The sequence below is a fragment of the Vombatus ursinus genome, unplaced genomic scaffold (genome assembly GCF_900497805.2).
Source record: "Vombatus ursinus unplaced genomic scaffold, bare-nosed wombat genome assembly UNPS02014813.1, whole genome shotgun sequence".
Lineage (NCBI taxonomy): Eukaryota > Metazoa > Chordata > Mammalia > Diprotodontia > Vombatidae > Vombatus > Vombatus ursinus.
In genome coordinates, this window is record NW_020954591.1 from 35,968,844 (window position 1) to 35,983,493 (window position 14,650).

The 14,650-nt window shown below is 45.5% G+C and overlaps 1 protein-coding gene across 2 annotated transcripts; it reads left to right on the forward strand.

Moving 5' to 3' along the window:
* Positions 1 to 4,362: 4,362 nt before the first annotated feature.
* ESAM (endothelial cell adhesion molecule) lies at positions 4,363 to 14,453 on the forward strand. Of its 2 annotated transcripts, none has more exons than XM_027835248.1 (7): positions 4,363 to 4,577; positions 10,444 to 10,628; positions 11,124 to 11,322; positions 11,612 to 11,767; positions 12,488 to 12,610; positions 12,931 to 13,057; positions 13,326 to 14,453. In XM_027835248.1, the coding sequence occupies exons 1-7, from the start codon at positions 4,508 to 4,510 to the stop codon at positions 13,639 to 13,641; spliced, it is 1,176 nt and encodes a 391-aa protein (XP_027691049.1). In that variant the 5' UTR covers positions 4,363 to 4,507; the 3' UTR covers positions 13,642 to 14,453. The 2 variants fall into 2 exon arrangements, with proteins under 2 accessions (XP_027691049.1, XP_027691050.1); XM_027835249.1 differs by lacking the exon at positions 4,363 to 4,577 and adding an exon at positions 5,609 to 5,629.
* The last annotated feature ends 197 nt before the right edge of the window (positions 14,454 to 14,650 follow it).

Genomic DNA, 14,650 nt, shown 5'->3' on the forward strand with positions numbered 1-14,650 from the left:
CTTGTCCAAGATGTGAAATGAAAAAGATAGTGTTTTCATACTATTTTGAAGAAACAAGAGGAACTGAAACAAAAGGAGAACAAGCCACTTTTGATATGAGCTAGGTATGTGGTCGCAAGGTCACAAGGAACGCTGTCTAGGTTTTCCAGATATTTCTTGAGGCTAAGTGGCTTTCCACTTTGGAGTTAGCTAAGATTAGTGATCTTAACTGTAAAGTTTTGGTTACTGTGGTGAAAATTTCTTGTATCGCTTCCTTTCAATGACTCCCTAGCATCTTCTGTGGATAAATCATTCGCCTCCAATACTCTCAACAGGGGGTGCAAATCCAGTAAGATTTATAATCCTCCCTGTCATTTTACACCATTGAAAACCAAGTGACAGTTGTAGATTAGTGATTCTGTTTTCCAGTCTGGTAAATTTTGACTATTGCCTTAACCTTTAAAATTTTCCTTTTAAATTTAAATAAGTATAGACTTCCCAGTGGCTAAGGATAAGTTTGAAATAGGTCTACTTCTATTTGTGATAAAAGTGGCTGGAAGGAGAGGGGAATATGTGTGTGTAGAATTACCTATTTTCTGATATGTGCTGACAAGGCATACTAGCACACAACATGGACAACAAGCATCCTGGAGTATGTTAATTAAGCATTTCTTCTTTTTTTTTTTTTTTTTTTACGCAATTGGGGTTAAGTGATTTGCCCAGGGTCACACAGCTAATAAGTGTCAAGTGTTTGCTCTGAGGCCGGATTTGAACTTAGGTCTTCCTGACTTCAGGGCCAGTGCTCTATCCATTGTGCCACCTAGCTGCCACCAATTAAGCATTTCTTCTTAAGCAAGGTTTCTAAGCTATAACATTAATCCTAAAGCTACAAGAATCAAATTACATTATTACCAGGAATATCATATGATATCCCTACTTTAAATAACAGTTTCCCTCACCTCTAATCTTCCTTCTTCCCTTAAGCTTAATAGTTGCTCAGCTAGGAAAATGGAAATGTGTGTGTGTGTGTTTCTAGGTATAAGGCAGAATGTGGGGTTCAAAACAGTTAGCAGTAATGAGGATCATCAGATCATTTGTGATCAGTCACAGACCAGTCTAACGAGACAGCAACCAAGTGTGTGTTAGCATTGAGCTTTGAACCAGTGGAACGGAGGATTTAGAGGAAAGGAGGCTGTCTGGAAAAGGCCTTGGATATGAAATCTATTCATATATATTTAGATTAGAATATTGTAAGAAGGATGGCCTATTGTTACTATCAGCATATACATGGCTAAAAGCAAATAATTAAATGAAAATATTTGGGCCTCATTGAACTCTTAAAGGTAGGGTGATGGAGGAAGTCACTAAACACAAGAAAAGATTTGGAAATCTTTGGAAAGATTTTAGAGAAGTGAGACTGATTGTGATTTGTCAAAAAACCTAAAGAGCCAACATATGAAACTAACATCGGCTTTTCTCAGTTATCTCATTCTAATTCAATTCACAGCCCAGTTTTTTTGCACGGTATTTAAAATAATTTTATGAACTACAGGGTGGCTCCCTTTATGTGATATTCAAGGCATATGACATTTGCAAAACCAAAATTTGATTCATTTTAATTTGAAAAATAAGTGTTCTATATGCCATACTACACTATAGGGTTGAGGGCAAGGAAAAGGTGTCACAAAACACTGATAGCCAACTCCCCAATACTTGGAAATCACTTGCTCAAAGGAATAGAATTTTAGGGGTTGGAAAGCTCTTAGAGGTCTACCCCAAACCCCTCAGTTTACGGAGGAGGAAACTAAGGTAATTTGTCCAAAGTCACAGATCAAATTAATGGCAGACTTGGGGCTAGAACCCAGTTTTCCTTATTTCCTATTCATTGATTGCTCTTTCCACTAAAAACTTGCCTCAGGTAAGATGAGAAATGTACTATACAAGGACTAAAGAAGGTTGCCATTATGATTTTAGCAGTGTGAGGACTCTTCAGAGTCCCAGTCTGTGTGTCTTATTAAAGCACTTGACAGCCTGGACACCGTGGCTAAATACAAAAAAAAAAAAAAAACTTTAATGATGGGCAGTAACAGGAAGATGAGGTAATGGAAAAGACCTCTCTTTTCCTTATGCAGATTTTGCCTTATGTGGCACTTGTTATGGGTTAGCAAAAGGGTTATTTGAGGTACCTTGGGAGGATGTGCTCCTAGGATGTGGAATCAGATGTGTGTGGTGGGAGTGTCAGCTCTTCATGAAGTGAAATCAGGAAGGCACAAGCTGTGGGATTGATTTAACTCAAATCTGGGAACTAGATGAGCATGCTCACAGGTTTTCAACTGTGTAGAAAGTGGAGCTTGGAGAATATACAAATCTTAAAAGGATATTGCTTTTATGTTGATAATTAGTATGCATAAAATTTAATTCACCCCCTAGTTGGACTGGTATTTCCTGGACTTCGTGTATTGGACTCATGCTTTGCAAGACTACTTTATTGCCTTTGCCTCCAAAAGTTTTTCACCTGCACATACTCTACAGCCAAGTATCCACATCATAAAATTCCTGGGGCTTCATGGCTTGTCTAGTGTTTTGCATGGTTGTTCTTGGCACTTTGACAGCTCACGAGCCATTTGACCTGGCATCCTGTCATGCCAGAAAGACATGCCAGAGAGGGAATTAGGCATAGTAGGGAAAGAATGAGGCTGTGGTCACCACTAGAAAATAAAACTCATGAGTCATGGTTCCTCTCTTGCTCCCTTAAACTTTGGTGAGATGCTGTGCACTTAGTAAGCTCTTAATAAATATTTGTTGCTTAATCTTAACATCTGTGGTGCCCTAATGCCCTGGCACCCAGAAGGCTGCAGTGAAGAGCGGTGAAACGAGTTACTTAATCTCTCTGTCCAATGTGACTTCTGGCTTTATCTCCATCCCAGTCTTGCAGTGCAAACAGTGCATCCCAGTCACCACCCCCTCTCCCCCAGTTCCCCTCTTAGACCAGAGAAGAAACAGATGTCAGTATATTTCATTTGGGCAGTGATGGTCGAGGTCTTGCGCGCTACGGTCGGCCTAAGCATTACCAAAGAGGTTCTTGGGCCTGGTAGACCTGGCGTGTTTTGTTCTCTGTGAATTTTAATTAAATTCTCAGCAAACCAAAGTACGAAATCCTGAGCATTAAAGGATCAGATCAGGCCTTGAGCCGTGCACCGCAGGGGAGGATAATTGAGGGGCTGCGTACTTTTCCCGCATTCCACACTTTACGTCCAGGGCTACAAGCCACTCCCTTCCAGAGGGAGGGTCCAAAAGGACCAAAACACCTGGTTTTCGTTCTCAGCTTATTGAACCGCCTTAGGTCAAGCTAGAATCAGAGGAGCATTCAGGACGTATTTCATGCTTTGAGATCCGCGGGCACTGGGTCCTGTGTCTAGCTAGCATTCTCATTCTCGATTTCTCCCCTTTCCGCCTAGGTAAGAACAAAGCAAACCAGAGTGTACACTGTACCTTCCCTCCTACCCGTGTGGGGAGTGTTGCTCTGGGGACAACATAGCCTGGAGTAGTCCTGACTGTCAGAGATTTCTTGATTTGCGATCCTCTTTGGCCAGGGAAAGAAAGCTGAGGTTCAGCAACTGTACGGACCTATTCTCCCAGTGGTAGCCCCGCCCCTTGCCCCCAGAAAACTGTTGGAGGCGAGGAAGGGGGCGGTGCTGAATAACCTGTGCACAAGGCTGACTGCAGCTTTAGGCTTTTGCGGCTGCTCCGACCGTGCTAAGATGACCGAAGCTGCTTGTGACGCCCGCTGACCCTACTTGAGAAAGACCTCCTACTGGAAGTCCGGCTTAAGGAGGCGGGAGGGGCATATTTTTTAGTTCAGGGTCCTGTTCCACTACTTATGTATATATAGAAAGCGGTTCGAGCAACAACTCTGCGTGACATCCACTACCACCATTATGGGTTAGCAGGGGAATCCTAGGGACCAGGTTGCACCCAGACCGGCTTCCGCCCTGGGTTCTCATTTTTCACCTGTTCTCATATTGACCTGTTCTCAGTCCTTTCCCCTTTTCTGGCCTCTTTCTTTGCTCTAAGTCTGCCGTCCCCTCCCCAAACCCCCGTTCTCAAAGACTCAGACTAACTCCTTAAATACTAGCGAAGGAGGACCAGGAGTAAACATCTCAGCAACTCAGGACCCTTTCCCAGGGCAACACCTCCTTGGTGTCAAGGATGTCAACACCCACTTGCCCCCTCTCTGTTTGAGAGGCCATGGGCTTCAAGTTGTTGAAGAATGAAGGAGCGCCACTTTGTGGCTGATCTAGCCACTCGAACCCCTCCAACCGTGACCTCTCCGCCCCTTGGAAGGCCCCGCCCCTGAACACCCTCCCTCCTCACTCTTCGAAGTCCAAGGCACCCGAGTCCGAGCCGCCGCCCACAGTGTCATTTAGTGTCTGTAGCCTTGGGTGGTATTCTGTCTCCCGCTCTAGTGCAAACGCAACACCTGTCTTAGGACTCGGAGCCCCTGAATGCTTTGGGGATTGGGAGTGCCATGGCCCCCCCGCCTGGCCCTCCATGGTTCCTCCAGCTTCAGCTTTTTCTCCTGGGGATGACCACCTTCGGTGAGTTCGACCCTGGGGGAGCCCCTGGCTTAGAGGGAAAAGTGTGGTTTCAGTGGACACTGGTGGGGAAAGGAAGGCTTCGTATACTTTGGACGCTGATGTGGGAAGGAGATGAAACTTCTGAGTCTATTCTCATATGAGAGAGGGAGAGGGAAAGGTACCTTTAGCCCTTCAGAGGCATGAGAATTGGGGCTACTGACTATCCTGGACAGAAGAGTGAAAGAGTTCAGTTGGAGCAGTCGGAGGGGCGGGGGAGCGGAGGGGAAGGGAAGGGAAAAGGTAGTAGCTCTGGATACTCTCAAGGGTTAGTAACCCCATTCCTCCCCTCCCCTCCACTCCATCTTCGGTTATGAGTCTGATGAGCTGAGCTGATCTGCTCTGAGCTCCAGGATGAGAAACCAACTATAAAGAGCTTAAGGGCTTAACCGCGCCCTCACCCATCCCGTCGGAGAAATCAGGAGCTGGGAGGAAAACACCCCCCCCAAAAAAAAACAACTCGAGAATTAAATGTCTTTTGGGGTTTCATGCTAAAGTACCTCCACCATCCTAGCGTCCCCTTCCTTGGGCCTCCTCCTCCTCTATTTCCCCCGTCCCAAGCTGCTTCCTGCCTGGAGAACCAGGGGTTGCACCCTCGGGAGCGTGGCAGTGAGGTTATTTGGGACACAGGAAGTGTGTGTGGGGGGTCCATAGCGGATAGTGGGGCAGTGCTGTCTTGCTTCCCTAAGACGTTCCTCATTCTGATCTCTAAAAGGATAAAGCCGTCGGGTTTGAGGGGAGGAGGGGGCACTGGAAAACGAGAGGTACTCCTTGAGGGTAAATGCTTGAAGATCCTTACTGCTCAATCTAGTTCTTAGGGAGGGTGGCGTAACAGAACTCGTTCTCTCAGTTACGTCTGAAGGAGGATGGAAAGCTTCCAGACCCGTTATTCAACGTACCTTTTCTCCTGACCCTCTTTCCGTCTCCGTGCTGATTATTTTTGGAGAGGTGGAGCAGATGGCAATCTCTTGGGCTGGACTGGAGTGTGAGCGAGCCAGAGCAAGTTTAGGGTCCAGGTCAGTTTCCCCATCATTATTATCCCTCATCACACTGGTCTTCTCTGAGCGAGAATCAAGGGATAAAAACAAAACAAAACAAAACAAAACAAACAAAAAAACAAAAAACAAAAAAGGCTGAGGTTGAAAGGCCGGATACTCCCGAAACTTTTGAGGGCAAGAAGTATTGGGATGAGGGAGCTTCTTCTCCATTCCATTCTAGTTTGATCCGGTTCTGAGTGTCGGAGCATTAGATTTTCAGGTTGAGTTGGTGAGGTTCAAAGAGCACCTCACTCATATACCCATATAAGCAAAAGACCCCTCCCAGTCTTTAGGAAAGAGTAGTTGCTACTCATCTGGATCCTCAGGCTCTCTCAATTTCCCTTTGTTTCTCCCCCAATTTCCTTTTGGGCTACCCAGACAGAAAGGAAGAACTGCTTCAGGCCTAGATAGAGAGGAGTGAGGAGAGGGTGGCTGGATAGCAGAACTGGGCTCATACTTACTCCACAGTCCCACTTCTATCCCTTCTCAATCCTCAATTTTCTGTCCCTGAGCTAGATGATACCTACTCGACCTTGAGGGTGTTTGCCCATCCCAAACTGGCAAGGGGCTGGTTAATAAGCCCCTTGGCAGATGGTGTTAAACTTTTCTGGTCCAGGCTCAGCTCCACTCCGTTCATTTTGTTCTCCATGACTCTGTATTGCTGCCCTTGGGGCGTGAGAAGCCAGCAGGGGGAGGTTCCCAGAGAAGGAGGGAAACTAAAAATAGCCAGGGGATGGTGGAGGCTAGGGCCTGGGCTGCCTTCTCCCCCATGCCTTCTTCCTTCCAGAAAAGAGCTCCCCTGCCCTGGTAGGGTCTTTACTTTGCCTTGTTTCCTCTACCCTGATAACAACCTCTCTATTCCAATTAATATCTGGCCAAAGCAGGGCCATTGGAATGGAGAAATCAGGAGGGGAAAAAAAACGAAAAAACAGGATATCTGAATAATTTTATTTTTTCTTTTGAAAAGATTCTTAGAGGCAGGAGGTGGAATGAAAAGGATGAACAAGTGATGGGCCTTATCTTCTTAGAGACCCAGGGAGAATGTGCATACACTTTCATTCTCTCCAGACCCCTTAAAACCCCATCACTTTTAAAAACTTTGAAGTTGTGAATCCAAGCTCTGAAGAAGGATTGTACATCAGGATTGCTCTTGTGATTGGGTTGCTCTCTTGGGACTAGGGGTAGGAAGAGTTGACAGGGGAATGAGGGCCCTGCCCCTCCCCTCCCAACACATACACAAAAAAATGGAGGCCAGTGGTGATTCTGCTATCTCAGTTCCAGAGTTAAGAGTTTCCTCTGGGAGGGAGGAAGATTAAGGCTCTCCTAAAGTACTGAAGTTTGGAATTCCAGTTTTCTCTGTACCCCCAAGCAAAGAATTAGGGGTACAGAGAAAGTTTTTTGATAAACTTTCTACCCAGCCGTAGCTCCTGTGCTCCCACCCCTTCCCAGGTAGGTATAATTCTGGAAAAGTATGGTCTCTTTCCTCTACTTTTCACCTCCTTATAACAAAGAAAGGATAGTAGGGAGAGATACCAAAAGCACACAAGTGAAAGGGACCAGCCCAGGAGGGGGAGAGGAGGCTTAGCTACTTGGCCGGATAATTTTGGGGTGGGGTGTCTCCGGTTTTGTCCCCCCCTTCATTGTCTCCCTATTTATCTCTAAGGCCTTTGTTTCCTGTCCAGCCTGTGGAGACATTGCCAGGAAACAGGGGGGTTGGTGGTGGGAACACTGAAAATCTAAAGAAAAGAGGTGGGTGAGGAAGGGGACCTACAAACAAATGGAGCCCGTGGAACAGGTGGGGGAAGGGTGCATCCTGCATTATAGTCACTTCCTCCCAATCTCAAGGGAGTAATCAGTGAATTTTGGAGGGTGGTTATGGTAATCTCAGACCCCAAAGCCTGTTGCTTGTGGCTATGTTCTAAGCCCTCTTTATCTTCCAAGTTTTGTTGACTCTGGCCTTCTCACTGTCGCTCCAATGTGATACTCCTTCTCTAAACTTTGTGCCTTTTCACTAACTGACCCCTATGCCTGGAACTCTCTCCCTCCTCACTTCCTTTCTAGCTTCCTTGGCTTCAAGACTGCTAAAATCTCACATACTCCTGCTAGCGGCCTTTCTCTGTCCTGGCAATGCTAGGGCCTTCCTTCTGAGATGACCTGCCATTTACACTGTATCCATCTGGTTTGTACATAGTTTCTTTGCATTTTGTTTCATCCATTAGATTTTGTATTCTGTGTGGGTGAGGAATTTTTGTTTTTGTTTTTGTTTTTTTGCTAGGCAAAGGGGTTAAGTGACTTGCCCAGAGTCACACAGCTAGTAAGTGTCAAGTGTCTGAGGGCAAATTTGAACTCAGGTCCTACTAACTACAAGGCCAGAGCTCTATCCACTGCCCCACCTAGCCACCCCAGTGGGTGAGGAATTTAAGTGCTTAATAAATGCTTGTTGATTTACTAAACTCAAAATAGGCTAGGGATTAAGAAATTTAAATTACAAAGCAAGGCCAAGAAGTAGCTGTGGGGTTGTAGAAAGACTGGGGGGAGGGGCATTCTGAAACCCTGACCTTTCTTCCAGCTTTGCCATTTACTAGCTCTCTGAACTTATTTCTGTACTTGGAAAGAATGTTTGACCTGCCTGGACTGGATGTCCAGCAAGTCACTTGACCTCTCTAAACCTCAGTTTTCTTATCTGAAAAATAGGAAGAAAAACAGCACCTACCTCATAGAGTTGTCGGGATAAAATAGGATATTATATGTAAAGTTCTTTTAAAGTCATAAAGCCCTCTATGAATGTCAACTACTATCATTAAGTCAGAGACGTGATTTCATCTGTGTGAAAATGATTACTATCCACAGAGACAGATAAATAGTGCTGTGCATAGTATTGGACTTGGAGTTAGGAAGACCTGAATTCAGATCTTGTCTTAATCACTTGCTAGTTTTGTGACTCTGGGAAATTCATTTAACTTCTTTCTGGCTCAGTTTCCTCATCTTTAAGTGGGGATAATATTAACACCTCCTTCCCAGGGTAGTTGTGAGGATTAAAAGTAATAACATGTAAAGCACTTTGAAAACCTCAAAGAGATATATAAATGCTAGTTTAAGTCTCGGCCTGAGGCTCAGAGGTTTTAAGTGACTTCTCTTTACTTTGGTATCTGAAGAGGGTCTTGGAACCTGAAGCCAGTTCTCTATCCATTCTGCCATAATGCCTTTTAGCTATAGAATGGGAGAAGGAAGGTGGTGAAGACTACTTCTAAGAAGACTTCTATCTCTAAAGTTCAATGATTCAATATCTAGAACTCAGTTTTTGGCCAGAGCCGAGGATGACACATTCCAAGGATGACAAGCTATATACTACCTGCAGTTTTCAGAGAGCTCTCCAAGTAGTTCCTGCTTACTCTTACCTTCCTCCACTATTCAAAAACCCGAGGCTTAATTGTATATAGGTGATGTCAACACAGCCCAGTTTGGGAAGGCAACTTGGATGAAAGTTCCGTACTTGGTATCAAGAACCTGAGTTTTTCTAATTTCTGGGTTCAGACACTGGGTAGGTCAATGTCTCCAAGCTTCAGTTTCCTCATCTGTTAAAAGAAGCTAATAATAGCAACTGCTATATTGTACAAAGGTTCAAACAACATAAATAAAATGCAGCTTTTAGCAAAGCACAATTTCTGTATAAATGTGAGCTATTTCTATTGTCTCCTTCAGCTCTTCCATTCCTCAGTCTCAGGTTCCCATAACAGACACCCCCCCCCCCCCCTGTTCAAAGGACAGAGAATTTCTGAAGCTGTTTGGGGTAGTTCCAGCCTGAGAAGGGTTTGATCTAAATCCTCTTCTCAAGTCTTCACTTTTGAGGGGAGAAAGATCCAGTCTCCATGACTGGGAAAGTGAAGGCTCAGAGCCAACAGATGCCAGGCCCAGGTACTGGAGTCACCCTTTCCTTTCCCATTTAAGAGCTTCTGATAGAGCCTCGGAGTTAATGAGTAACTGAAGCGCTCCCACCCACGTGGCCCTTCTCTAAGTACTGAGCCAGGAGAGGGGAGAGCAGCTGCAACCCAAGTGATGGTGACTGGTCAAACTCGCCGCAAACTTACCGCTTGCGGGTAACCAACCTGTTTTTTCAGTAGGGGAGCAAGTGCGCTAACTCTGAGCACTTTAGTAGGACAGCATGGGAAGAAGCTGTGCGGATTTTTTTTTTTAAGCCTCAAGGGCAACTACTCCATTTTTACAAGTGACTGGGAACGGGCAGGGAGGAGGAGTGCTAATATAAAAGGAGAAGCCAGCGATAAGGGGCCAGGAAGTAACTTCTGCTGATTTTTGCTCTGAGAAAGAAAGAGGGAACCGAGGTGTAATAATTCTCTTTCCCTCTCTCTCCGCCAACGGGCTTTGAAATACCTCTTTTTAAATTGCCACAGCCACCTCAACCATCAGCTACCACCTCCCTGATCAGTCAGCAGTCGTCTACATTGTGGCAAGACCCTCCACTAGAAAAAAAAGATTACAGCTCACTGAAAGCTCAGAAGATGGCTGGCATTTTTTAAGCAATAAGTTTAAAAAAAAAAAAAAGAAATACCTTGTCTTAGACCCAACTGATGCACGGCCAGTAGAGAGAGGTTCTCAGATCTTAACCCATTCACTTTTGTGAGCATGAGCGCCATCCCATTTCACTGCAGAGATCTATGGTTATCGATGTATGGGGCAGGGAGGGTGGGCAGAAGGAGAAATGATATTTTCCCACTTCCCCTGTCCCCTTGTCTCTGCCCAGCTCCTCAGTGACGTCCCTCTGTTCCCTCCCACAGTGTCTGTTTCCCGAGGAGCCCAGCTGGAGTTGCACATGGGGTCTCCCAGGGTGGAAGCAGTGGAAGGGGCTGACGTGGTGCTCCCAGCATGGTACACGCTGAACACGAGGATGTCCTCTCCTAAACCTGAGGCCTCCCTTTATGTGCTATGGTTCCTGGAACAAAGTGGGAAGGATATGGTGCAGGTGAAGAAGAAGAGTATCCCAGGAGAGGGGGCAGGGATTAATTTAGGAGACACTTTGTTGGGGAGCTGAGATACTGATGAGACCACTGGGATGGGTGGGTACTTACACCACAATGCACACATTATTAGAGTTATAAAGGACCTTAAAGACCGTTTAGTCCAACCCCCTTATTTTACAAAGAAGTTATTTGTCAAATGGAGAAGATTAAGCTAGTAGGATTTGGTGGGTCATTAGTATACTAACTACTTGAGGTAGAGCAGACAGTCGTAATTGGGACAGGGCAATTAAGCACTTAGTCCAGGGCACCAAAATGTAATGTGCTTATCAGTAGCACATAAATCAATATAAAAATTCTGTCCCCCCAAATGAATTTGTTTTCATTGTTTCTTGCATTATTTTAACATAATGAATGAAAAGTTTAATTTGAAGGCAGCTTGCTTGTTGGGCCTCTTGAGTGCCCAGTAATGGGGCCTTGTGTTTTCTCTACCTTTCTAGGTGCTGTCCTATCTTGATGGAAAGTTTTTAGTCAACAAACCCCGTATATCCCTACTACACGCTATGCCCTCCAGAAACATATCCCTGAAGCTAGTCCAGCTTCAAGAGCAGGATTCTGGGCAATACAGATGCTCTGTGAATGTGCGGGACCAAGGAGACGGTATGTCAGATGTCGACAGCTTGGAACTTGATGTTCTGGGTAAGTGAATAGCACTCCTAACCTCTCGAGTCCACCTCCCTTTACCCCAATGTGCATGAGAGAGATCCCCCACTGTAAAGTACTATATAGATTTCAACTATTATTACTATTGACATGCAATCCTATTTCATCCCACCCTCACTTCTCTCCTGTCCTGTGTTACCCTTACAGTTTGGTCTCTCCCAAAAGTGCATAAGAGAACTATGGACTTAGGGAAGGTGGGACAGTCACTAGTCTTTTTCTACCATAAGTGGTCTTAGTCTGTCACCTGATTCCTTCATCTCCTCAGTGTCCCCAGCTGCCCCATCATGTCATCTCCATGGTGTTCCAAGAATGGGGGCCAATGTAACCCTGACCTGCCTGACTCCAAGAAGCAAACCAGCTGCCCTGTACAGGTGGGAGCGGCTCCCCCCACGGGTCCAGTTCTTCTTCTCACCTGCTGTAGGTGAGAAAATTTGGGAGAACTGGGGAGCTAGGGTGCTGGGAATGTTGAGATAGACTGAGGGCAAGAAAGGGAATTAGGCTAGGCATTGTCAGAGTGAGAAAGATTGGCATTGAGCCTTTCCTGATTCTTCCTTTAAAAAGTTCTTACACCATTTTGTTTGACCACATTCTAATGTATACTTTATATATTTATGTACATGTCTTACAGCCCACACTAGATTATAAATACCTTCAGGGTCAAGATGTTGTCCTTATATCTCCGGTGCCTAGCACATGAACAATACTTGCTTGTTATTTGTGGAAGAAGGGCAAGAGGACCTGAAGGGGGCGGGGAGAAAAAGAGAGGAGCTGAGGAGATGAGGGGAATGACAGGGATATTCTGGGAGTAAATTGATAAAGGTGTAAGGTAAATTGAGAGGACAGTGTATCTCCTTTAGTCTCCCTCCCCTGAACCAGTATTGTGGGTGTACATGTCCATGGTGATGAGATGACAGATGGGAAGTTAGTAATGAATCTGAGAAAAGTGAGACATAACAGGTAGAGTCCTGAAAGTATAAAAATTGGAAGCAGAACCTAGGCGGTTCTAGGTGCTACATTCCCTAGTACTCTGATGGGAAATGAATAGACTTGACAGAACGTTATTAAGAGTTGAATCCAAAGGAAAGGGACAGTTCATTGGGAAGAGGTATTTATGGGCTAACCACTTGGATTATGCCTGCAGATAGCACCCGTGGGTCTCTATTCCTCACCAACCTCTCAGCCTCAATGTCCGGAGTCTATGTCTGTAAAGCCAGCAACAAGGTGGGCAGTGCCCAATGCAATGTGACCCTAGAGGTAACTTCAGGTCAGTAGGGATAATGTGGTGGCTACAAAAAGGGTGGTCAATGTTGGGTAACAGTAGGGAAAGGGGGAAGCATAGAGGAGAAGGTCAAAGCACATGATGCTGGGATAAGTAATTGAAGCCTTTACTCTCATCCAAAATACTGAAATGCTAATCCAGTCATTGACTGCACACATCCTAATCAACTCCTTCTTCCCCTCTTCTTCCTATTAGGGCAGAATATATGCTGGGGTGGTGGTGAACGAGGAGGATGTTTTGGGAAAGGCCAATTTTATGGAGAGGTGTTAAGTGGATATCCAGCTCTGACTCCTAGATTTTTCTAGGGCCAAAGGCAGCAGTGATAGCTGGAGCTGTGGTGGTCACCCTGGTGGTGCTGGTGGCGTTAGCTGTATTGGTCCTCCTGTACTGTCACCGAGAAAAAATGCAAGAGGAACCAGCCAATGACATCACGTAAGTGTCTCTGGCTCTTGTACAAACCTTTGATCTCTTTCATTTCCAATGGAACCTGGAAATCTAGCCAACTCTGGAAGAAGAGGAGTAGAGTCAATGTCTGTGATCCCATTTTCATCTTACAGCCAGAGGTGTGAATTCCTTTTGGGAAAGGTTTAAAGAGGTTGGAGTACAAGGATCAAGTGATGGGGGAAGTAGCAGAAGTAAGAACCAGTCCCCAGAGTCTCTGACCTTTCTGACCTGTCATTATGCCTCCTTTCAAACTTAGGGAGGATGCTGTTGCCCCCCGGACACTGCCCTGGCCTAAGAGTTCAGACACCATCTCCAAGAATGGGACCCTTTCTTCTGTGACCTCAGCCCGTGCCCTCAGACCATCCCATGGATCTACCCGACCTGGCACACTGACCCCTACACCTAGTCTCTCTAGTCAGGCCCTGCCTTCCCCAGGGCTACCCAGGACAAACAGGACTCACCCTCCCACAGCATCATCTACCCTTGGAGGGGTATCTTCTTCTGCTCTCAGTCGGATGGGTGCTGTGCCAGTCATGGTGCCTGCCCAGAGCCAGGCAGGCTCCCTGGTATAATTGACCACCCTTATCTTGACTGAGCTATCCGCTGGTTTGCCCTTTCTACTAGCAGCTAAAGGGTGATTGCCTGTGCTGGGGGGTTGGAATGCTTTAAAGACAACCATACTCCTGACATGTAGCCTCCTCCGCCTCTCCCAATTTTCATCTCCTCCTTTTGGTCTGGACCTGTGATGTTATTGGTTACAGGGTCCTTCCACTGTGGAAACTCCTTCCTCTGATGCAAATAGACAATTCAAATAAAACTTATCATTTTAGAGAGCTGACTGGGGCCACTGAGAGGTTAAGTGACCTATCCAGAGTCACACAGTTGATATGTATCAGAAGCAGGACTTCAATCCATGTTGTTCTGACTCCAAGGCTTGCCTTCTAGCTGTTGTCCTAAGATACTTCTGTGCCTCCCTGTTATTGTGGGGAAAGCCTGTTTTCAATAGGTCTCATCAACATTCATTCAGAAAACTGGCTCTAGGGGTAGAAAGCCTTAGGAAGTGAGCCTGGGCTCAGGGAGGGTTTAGACCTCATATATTACTCTAGAGTCAACCCCTTTGCCTGGTGACTGGAGCTGAAATGCTGTCAAGATGGGCTTATGAAGGGGACAGTGTAGTGGGGTTTATCTGTGATCACCTCACCTTCCCAAGATCCTTCTGCTTATATCCTCCCTGTGATCTTACCTCAGACTCAACTGCATTAATAACCTTTCTTGGTTGGATTTTCATGGGGGAAAGGGAGGGGCTGTAATTTTTAGACTACTTTGTACTGACCTTGTTTTTTTTGTAAATGTCAATAAAAAATAACTTTTATTTCTATGGAAAGTGAGAGTCACATGCAATTTTCAAAGCTACTGCTTATAATTGGAGCTTAAGGAAAGAGTTGGTAGGATACTGTTCAATCACTCCTATGCAGGTCTCATTCTTATAGAATCTATCCACTATTAGAGCTCAAAGGGACCATGGAAATTTAACCCAGCCTTCATTTTGCAGATGAGAAAATAGACCCAGAGAAGGGACGT